The sequence below is a fragment of the Triticum dicoccoides genome, chromosome 3B (genome assembly GCF_002162155.2).
Source record: "Triticum dicoccoides isolate Atlit2015 ecotype Zavitan chromosome 3B, WEW_v2.0, whole genome shotgun sequence".
NCBI classification, from domain to species: Eukaryota; Viridiplantae; Streptophyta; class Magnoliopsida; order Poales; family Poaceae; genus Triticum; species Triticum dicoccoides.
In genome coordinates, this window is record NC_041385.1 from 642482194 (window position 1) to 642490956 (window position 8763).

Below are 8763 nucleotides of genomic sequence, written 5' to 3' on the forward strand. Positions count from 1 at the left end.
GTGAGGGGGCTAGTCGCCGGCGGCAGGAGCGGCTGGGGTGGGGGTGCGGTGAAGAAGAAGGAGAGGAAGAAGAAGTCAACGCGGGGGAAGGGGACGCGAGGAAACAGATCTGACGGCTCGAGCTCGCGGATCGGATGGCTGGGGCCTGACCGGCTCAACGATTGGGCCGGTGCGCCGGCGCAGATCGCTGGCCAAAGTAAAAGGGACATTTTGGGAGCATAACCTATGCCGCTTCTTGTTTTTTAAGAAAGAAAGAGGTGTGTGTGTGCGCGTCATCGCCTGTAAAAGACTGAAGTCATCATCCAAAACAAGCGAAGCACGCAAGGCATACTTTAACCGGTGGACGCGGCGTGAGCCGGAGGTCAAAATCGTTTGGTGTGGTCCGGTACCGGGTAGCCCCCTCTCTGCCCCCCGCCTCCCAAGTCCCACCCCACCCCGCCCCACCCTCCCCTCCTGGCCTGGTGACACGTACGCCCCATGGGGCCCCCGCCCCAACCTCCGCCCTTCCAGAACCTTCTGGCCAATTCCTGGCCAGGAATCCCCGCCCCGATCCAGCGGCCCATCTCGCGCCACGTGTACGGCACGCGCCACCTCGGCGTCTGACGTGGCACCCCCGCCCCCGGCGAAACTGATACGCCCAAATCTCGCTGCTTCCAGCCTCACGCTCCGAAAGCAGGCGCCCGCTGCTCCCACTTCGCCCAGCCAAACCAACGCCATCTCCACCCCTCCCCTGTGGCCGCCAGCGAGCGCGAGCGAGGGCGATCGAGACGGAGGTGGTGGCGGAGAATACGGCCGTGGGTACGGAGTTTTTCGAGGAGATGAACGGCGGCGACGGCGGGGGAGGGGAGGTGGGCTTCGTGGGGGGAGGCGGGGAGGAGGAGGAGATGGACGAGGACGGCGCGCGGGAGGCCGGGAAGGAGCAGGTGGTGCTGATGTGGGGCTACCTCCCAGGCGTCTCGCCGCAGCGCTCGCCGCTGCTGGGCCCCGTGCCCGTCAGGCTGCCCCCGGCGGCGGCCGGCGACGCCTGGAGGGATGTCTGCGGCGGTGGGTGCGGCTTCGCCATGGCCATCTCCGGTGACGCCTCGCGCTCTCGATTCTCATTTTTCTTTTGCTCCCTTTGTGTTCTGTTTACTTTCAGTGCGTTGGTTCCATTTGGCTGCGCAGATCTGCTCGGTGCGTCGGCCTGTGCTGTTTCTGTGGAGGATTGCTTGTTTGCTCGTAGTATTGGGTAGGGGATTTTTGGCCTGACGAGTGAAGGACTGTTTTCCGATACAAGTACTCTGTACGAGTAGTGGCTCGAAATTTTCTTGAATTATCGAATCTGCTTTTGAAATAGCTGACCGTGAAGTTGCATTTTCATGCTGGCTAATTGGTGAGTGAAGTTGTGTGGTTGGGATTTGTGTTCTACTCAGTAGTGAGTGCTAAAAAATGAAAAAAGAGAGAGGAAGGGTTACATTTGTCGAGCAAAGCTTGTTTCTCAATTTATCAGAGTCTTTTCTTATCATGTTCTCATGGATCATATCATTAATGGTGTGATAGAAGGAGTAGCAAGATGAAGGACCTCGTGTTCTTCGAATGTCCGTTCAAATCCTTTACTGTAAATATGCCTTTTGTTGTTGGACCAATACCAACAGAATTTGCTGATGTACTGTACAAATTCAGACTCTTAGTTCTAGCTGCCGTTTATTCAGTGATATGCCAAACCGAAACATGTTCTGTCATTTGTTGGTCCTGGTTAATGTGATCAAGTTGTAATCAACACTGACCTGTGTGTTTCATTTGCTTAAGAGTCTGGAAAACTCCTCACCTGGGGCTCTACTGACGACATGGGTCAAAGTTATGTGACGGCTGGGAAGCACGAGGTAAAGCTAACACACTCGTTGCATTTGCTCTCTCCTACACGATGAGAATACTCGAAGACATTGCTAACAGAGCCTCTTGCACATCTCAGGAGACTCCGGAGCCTTTTCCTCTTCCTAGTGATGTTGCGATAGCGAGGGCTGATGCTGGGTGGGCTCATTGTGTTGCGATAACGGGTATGCAGCTCATCATACATGCAAACCCTCGCGCTTTGGGAAGAACTCAATGTTTTGGTATTGGTACTATTCTCATAAAACTATTCCCATAAATGTTATACTGGATCAGATGAAGGAGTTGTCTATACATGGGGTTGGAAAGAATGTGTTCCAACTGGAAGGGTCATTACAGACCAAGCTTCAGTTGGAACTTTGGAAAAGGATGAAAGACAGAGCGCAATTGCCAACAACCAAGGTGACGATGCTTACTACATGTCCTTTCTCAGTTCTGCATTAAAAACATCTTGAGAAGGGTTAAATGCTTACAGATATATCACATAACAAAGGCAACTCCATTGCAGTGAGCCCCAGGTCACAGGCGTCTAGGACAAGCAGTGGAGCAGCATCTGGTCCTTCTGAAAGTAGAGGTACCGAGGATAGCACCAAGAGGCGACGGTTGTCTTCAGCTAAACAAGGAAATGACAGTTCGACATCTGGTGATGAAAACCTTTCTGCACCACCTTGTGTTGTGACATTTAATACTGGGGTGAAAATAACGGCAGTAGCTGCTGGAGGTCGCCATACATTAGCATTATCAGGTAATGCACATTAGTACATTTGGCAGTGCTCTAGTGCTATTTTTAACCTATCTGGGGAACTTTGCGGATTAAGACCCAATATTTCTTGAAAACTTCAGATTTTGGTCAGGTATGGGGTTGGGGATATGGAGGAGAAGGGCAACTGGGTCTGGGGTCCAGAATTCGTACAGTTTCCTCCCCTCACCCTATACCTTGCATTGAATCAACATCGTACGGCAAGGATCGGCTATCAGCTATGAAAGGCAACAAAAACGCTGAAGGGCAAATTAATAAAGTAACAGGAAATCGTGTGACGGCCATTGCGTGTGGAGGCCGCCATAGTGTTGTGGTAACGGGTTAGTTCTTTCTTTCAGTCTCTTTCCGGTACTTCTTTTGTCGTATCCTTGTAGAGACAGTACCAATCATTTTTGGTCTCGAGATGGCATTTGTCAATAACTTCAGTTGGACACATTATGTGTGGGCAACAGTAAATATTTGAGTATTTCCTTTTTTTAAGGGGGACAGTAGATATTTCCAACTGGTCAATTTAAGTTTGGCGTAACAGTGTAAAATAATATTTATGGTGTATTCAAGAATGAAAATCCAATTGCTGCCAGCTTGTTTCGCTGTAGCAAAGTGATAGTGCTTACAGGAAAAAAAAAAGGTATGGTACTGCTTAGACCCTATTCGGTAGTCAAGCATGTAAGATACCATTAGCTTACCGTAGGGACTTTCCCTATGGTTTGCTGGTAAAAAAAAAGATACATTAGCTTACTTGTAGGAAATATCCATCTAGGTATTTCCAACCAAAATGTTGAATGGGAGTATTTTCTGGACAAATGCATAATAACAATTGTTCATTTCTTAAGAGTACCTTTTCCATTGTACATATCATGGATTGCTCAAGAAGACCTGAGGTCTAGGGAGTTGGTGGTCTGGTGAGTCATTTGATTAGCAGCTAGTCCGGTTTTTTGGTTTCTGGGTTCGTCCTGGGCTTGTCCCCTTAAATGCAAGACAGAGTCCACAGTCGTCTCTCTTTCTTCTCTTAGTAGAATGGCAGTGCTCCTGCCCTATTACTTCAGAAAAACACAGCCCCCTATTTTAGTCAAAATTTCCCCTGCACCTTTCTAACAGCTAGCTCTTGTTTACAGATTCAGGAGCACTTCTTGCATTTGGGTGGGGACTGTACGGGCAGGTTAGTCTTTTCTATTTCAACACATGGTTTGATCAAACAAGTTTGTGATCCCAGTAATATATTTTGTATTGACTAAAAGTTTTAACAATGGATTAGAGGATATACTTGGGATAGAAGTGTGTATGTCTTAGCATTCCAGAACTCAACAATGGATCAACATGATCAGCCACTCACAATACTTGTTTAGTTGAAAAATACCATCTCAAAATCATTTTTAACTTGTAATTGTTTTCCTTAAGACAGCAAATCTATTGCGGCAATTCTGATATAATTTTATGAATATATGAGGAAGTATGTGTGAGAAACTGTTTGGGTTTCATTTTTGTATTGATAACAATGATTAAGGTGATATACTTGATTAGTTTATATGTTTTTTTGCGGGTCGATTAATGTATATGTTTTGACCTGACATATTTCAAAAAATCAGTGTTTTTAATCACTGTGCTTTTATTTTTCAGTGTGGACAAGGGAATACAGATGATGTGTTGAGCCCAACATGTGTATCAGCTATTCTGGGAGTCAAGATGCAAGATGTTGCCGCAGGGTTATGGCATACAGTATCCATATCTGCGGATGGTGATGTCTATTCGTTTGGAGGCAACCAGTTCGGGCAGCTGGGGATTGGTTCTGATCAAGCTGAGGTGGGAGCTTTAATTCGTTTTTTCATTCTTATTTCTCCCTCCGATCCAAATTAATCGTCCCATCTTTCTAGAGATGCAACGAAGTACATAACATAGTCTGATTCAGGATTTGTTATGATCAAGCTGTCTGTTCACTTCACCAAATGCATAAAAATGATATTTTGTTTTGATGCAGACTATACCAAAACTGGTGGATGCCCCCAGCCTGGAAGACAAGAATGCAAGATCAGTGTCTTGTGGAGCTCGTCATAGTGCAATAATAACAGGTATAGTGGTCGCATTTTCTTCTTGGAGGAACTCACCGTTCCATCTGCCTGAGTGCCTTGGCATCCTTGGCTTGTACTCCCTCCGTTCCTAAATATAAGTCTTTGTACAGATTCCCCCTATGGACCACATACGGATGTATATAGATGCATTTTAGAGTGTAGATTCACTCATTTTGCTCCGTATGTAGTCCATAGTGGAATATCTACAAAGACTTATTTTTAGGAACAGAGGGAGTATTTTAGAACCTTTTTCTGTCTATTAGTTACAACTTTGTTCTGCAGCATGCTAGTATTAGCTAGCCTGCATCAGTGTCTTACCGCAGATGGAGCAAACAGCTTTGCCATTGTTGCTGCTTCATGTCTATTGTTGAGGTATGGAGGTAACATTGCTGAAATTTCCTGCAGATGAGGGCGAAGTCTTCTGCTGGGGATGGAACAAGTACGGCCAGGTAGGTATCTCTTTGCTTTAGTACTACGATTTTCCACAGGTGAGGTGGGGAAAACCCTTGGTGTGATGTGATCTCTGATCTGAGCTTTGGAGTTGCGCGTGCGTGCAGCTGGGCCTCGGCGACTCCATGGACAGAAACGTGCCCTGCATCGTCCCCGTGGACGCGTACCACCCGCTGAACGTGTCGTGCGGCTGGTGGCACACCTTAGTGCTCGCGGAGTCCCCGACGTGATGCCGAACCCCCAGCGAAGGAGGAGCTGAACTGCCCCCGTAGGTCAGGTGACAATTTTGTTAGGAGTTTGGTAGACCCATCATCCAGGATTCCAGGTCCCTTGTACATACATGACGGTGCATACAGTGACATTGTGTATCCATCCATTCTTCCCAGTCACCGCTGCAGAGTGCAGCATTGGACGGACAGGTTTGTATTGCGCTGTGTGTATATGGTCGAGTTAGGAGGATTTGCTCGCACTGTTTGATTGTGTATACTCACATTCTACTAGGTTCAAAGAGCGCGTGATTTGTGCTTGTGTGCTGCTCCAGCACTTCCAGCTACCTTAACAGAGATGCAACTTCCAACTGCAAAGTGTGTTGTCGTCTGTCACCTTTGTTTTGCTCCTGAAGAACTTTTAACCGTGTCGAAAAATCAAAACCAAGTAACAAGGCATACATACATTTGTGATTTGTCTAACTTGCGAGTTTCCTCGCGGCACGCGGAAATAGCATAGCAACAAGAACATGCAATTGCCCGTTGCAAACGATCCAGTGAGCTAGCAAATGTTCTATCTTTTCCTTCGATTTCGAGACAAGCATCCGGATTGGACAGGTGAACAAGCCGCCGTCGTTTCGTCCGCAGATGATCTATCCACTGTGCTTCAGTCCCTTTGAGTTAGACCGACCATTGGTGAGTTGTATGTCCTAGAACCTGCTCTGATATTCCAACTTTTTTGTTTTAGACAATGACAATTCCAACTGATCAGACGCGAGAAGAATGACGCAACCTCCTGATACAACAAGCCCAGGGAAGAATATATGCAAGAGCGGAAGCTTTTTGTTCTGTATACTAATTACGCGCACTTTCATATACTCCCTCCGTCCGGAAATACTTGTCGGAGGAATGGATGTATCTAAATATATATTGGTCCTAGATACATTCATTTTTATGTATTTCTTCGACAAGTATTTCCGGACGGAGTGAATAGATTGTTATTATATCACAGTCACCCCATCAGAGCGAAAGAACATATGTATGTGGCGTTGATGGGACGGCCCATCAACACTACGTGCTCGCTCGCTCGGTCGCCGCCCATGCTTCATTCGCTCAATCAACTGTTAACCGGTTGATGGATGACCATTGATCGATTGACTTATTGACCGACCACTCAAAAAACAAAATATTGATTTGTTGACCATTAAATTTCCAAGGAAAATAAATCGAAGGTTTTGAAAAAAGTTCACAAAATTGAATAAAATATTCACAAAGTTGAAAAGTGAAAAAGTAAATGGATTTGAAAAAAAATCAAGATTTTAAAAAGTTTGTGGTTTGAAAAAAGTTATAAAATCAAAAACAACTTCTTGAATTTGAAAGAAGTATGCCAATTTTTAAAAAGTTCATGCATTTCAAAAAGTGCCTATTTAAAAAATGTTCATGATTTAAAAAAAAGGTCATGAATCTGAATAATATTTGTGAATTTGAAATTCTGTATCGATTTGAACTTTTTTGCGAATTCAAAAAACATGCAAAAATTTGTTTTTTTTCGAAAAATTAAAAATGAAACAAGAAATTGCGCTTTTTTACAATATATATGCAAGAAATTGCGCTTTTCTATACTCCAGAATTATGTGCAAATCACTGCCATATGGCTTGGTACCGACAAAAGCAATATTGTAAATTTGTGTACGGCTGAAAAGCCGCCTTAAGTAATGAAATCTCTCAACCTTCCACAAAAGAAAGAGATTAATCACTACCACATACAATACAAACCAAATGCTTTTCATTAGTTATAACGTATGTACGCTCAATTTTTTTTTTATTTTTGTGAGAAGATACCGCACACTCAACAGTGTATATGACGTTCAGCCGCTCAAGAGTATAACGGTGGAATGGATGCATGCAACACAAGTCATCGTGCTGTTTTAACCGACAACAAGATTCATTGGTCCGAGTACAAATTTAACTGTTCAAATGGCCGTGAGCACTCAAGGTCGGTTCAGTGATGAAGTCGACCATATCCACCCGCCCGCGGGGCAGCAACGCAAAGGGCGGAGATCGCCGCGGCCGAAGGAGCGAGCAATGACCATGGATGGCTCGTGGAAGCTTGGAGTAGAACGAGAGACGGCAGGTTTGTGCGCTAGCGACTTGGAATTCAACTCGCCTCGTGTGATGATGTCGAAAAAAAAAATCGCCTCGTGTGATGTCGACTTGCGTGCGAGCTGCGTTTTTTCTTCTCTTTTTTTTGGACAGCACGAGCTGCGGGTGAGGTGAGTAGCACGCGATCCCTTTTCTTCTCGTCTCCCCCTCCAGATCTGGGCCTGGGCTACCCGTCCATTTTGCAGTTCATGTCGAAGCCCATCGGGCTGCAGAAACAAAAGCCCACCCACTGTTAGCTTCAGGATATCAGCGAACTCGGTGCCGGTGCGTGCGAGGAGCAGAGGCTGGTCGTTTCATTTAGTCCCACATCGCGCAGCGGGAGAGGTTGAGGGAGTCGGCAAGGCTATAAGAAGGAGGGGTGGCGTGGGTTGCAACTCATACCTTTCTCGGTCTTTTGGCTAAGATCAAGTGTAGTATCTGTTCTTATCAGTTTAATATCTGATATGTGGGCCATGTGCTCACAATGATATTAAATTTATTTTTTATGAGGGAGGGTCCACCATAGTGACTTGCCACTGGGGCCCTCATGTGTCGCCCAGGCGCTGCACTGCTGCCTGGGCCCGGCGCACCCCAACCAAATCAAAAGAAAAACTTTGTTAATATGAACTGTTTTTCTCTAGCCCCTAATTCAGAGCTGAAATGCTATTTGGTCTGCTCTGCTGCTGGCTTATTCACTACTGAAACAAACGCAAAGTTCTCTCTAAGCTATACACACAGCACCGGGCTCTTAATCCCAACGTAGAGCGACTGATGCATCCTTTGTGATCTTTGTGAAACACCCGATTGACGCTGATCCAGCGATCTTTGTGAAACACCTGATCATCATGTCGTGATTCCAAGCCCCCGTATAGGATAGCAGTGGAAGAAACCGTGTTAATAACTGAAGCTCGCATGATATAAGCCACAAAATAGCCACACTGCAGATGTGTACTGGGAAACAGTTATACCGGAGAAAGCAAGCAGTTCCCTCGTTCCAGATTCCTTTGGCAGCCACACACTGAAATAACAGGCGGCGCACTGATCCCAGTTTGCAGAAAAACACATCCAAGTAGCGCCTTCGTGTGCCTCTTGCTCAACTTGTCTCTGGTCCATAATATTGTTCACCTTTCTGAAAGTGTACTTCAATGTGGTATGCGGTTGACTCAAGCTTACAAAAACAAACATCATGACAAAACTTATCCAAATTCCACCGACCCACCAAGGCACCAATCGATTTGATTTGAAACTCGATACCAGGGAAGGAGATAGC

At 45.8% G+C, this 8763-nt stretch overlaps 1 protein-coding gene and 1 non-coding gene across 2 annotated transcripts; both read left to right on the forward strand.

Annotated features, from left to right (window-relative positions):
* The first annotated feature begins 661 nt into the window (after window positions 1-661).
* Window positions 662-5725, forward strand: LOC119277585 (ultraviolet-B receptor UVR8-like). The gene is made up of 11 exons (XM_037558871.1): window positions 662-1074; window positions 1789-1862; window positions 1952-2036; window positions 2146-2271; window positions 2378-2614; window positions 2713-2949; window positions 3745-3788; window positions 4247-4429; window positions 4605-4695; window positions 5101-5144; window positions 5253-5725. The coding sequence occupies exons 1-11, from the start codon at window positions 819-821 to the stop codon at window positions 5373-5375; spliced, it is 1500 nt and encodes a 499-aa protein (XP_037414768.1). The 5' UTR covers window positions 662-818; the 3' UTR covers window positions 5376-5725.
* Window positions 5726-7891: 2166 nt separating this feature from the next.
* Window positions 7892-8088, forward strand: LOC119282856. The gene has a single exon (XR_005138899.1). It is a non-coding gene; the product is annotated as a U2 spliceosomal RNA (small nuclear RNA).
* The last annotated feature ends 675 nt before the right edge of the window (window positions 8089-8763 follow it).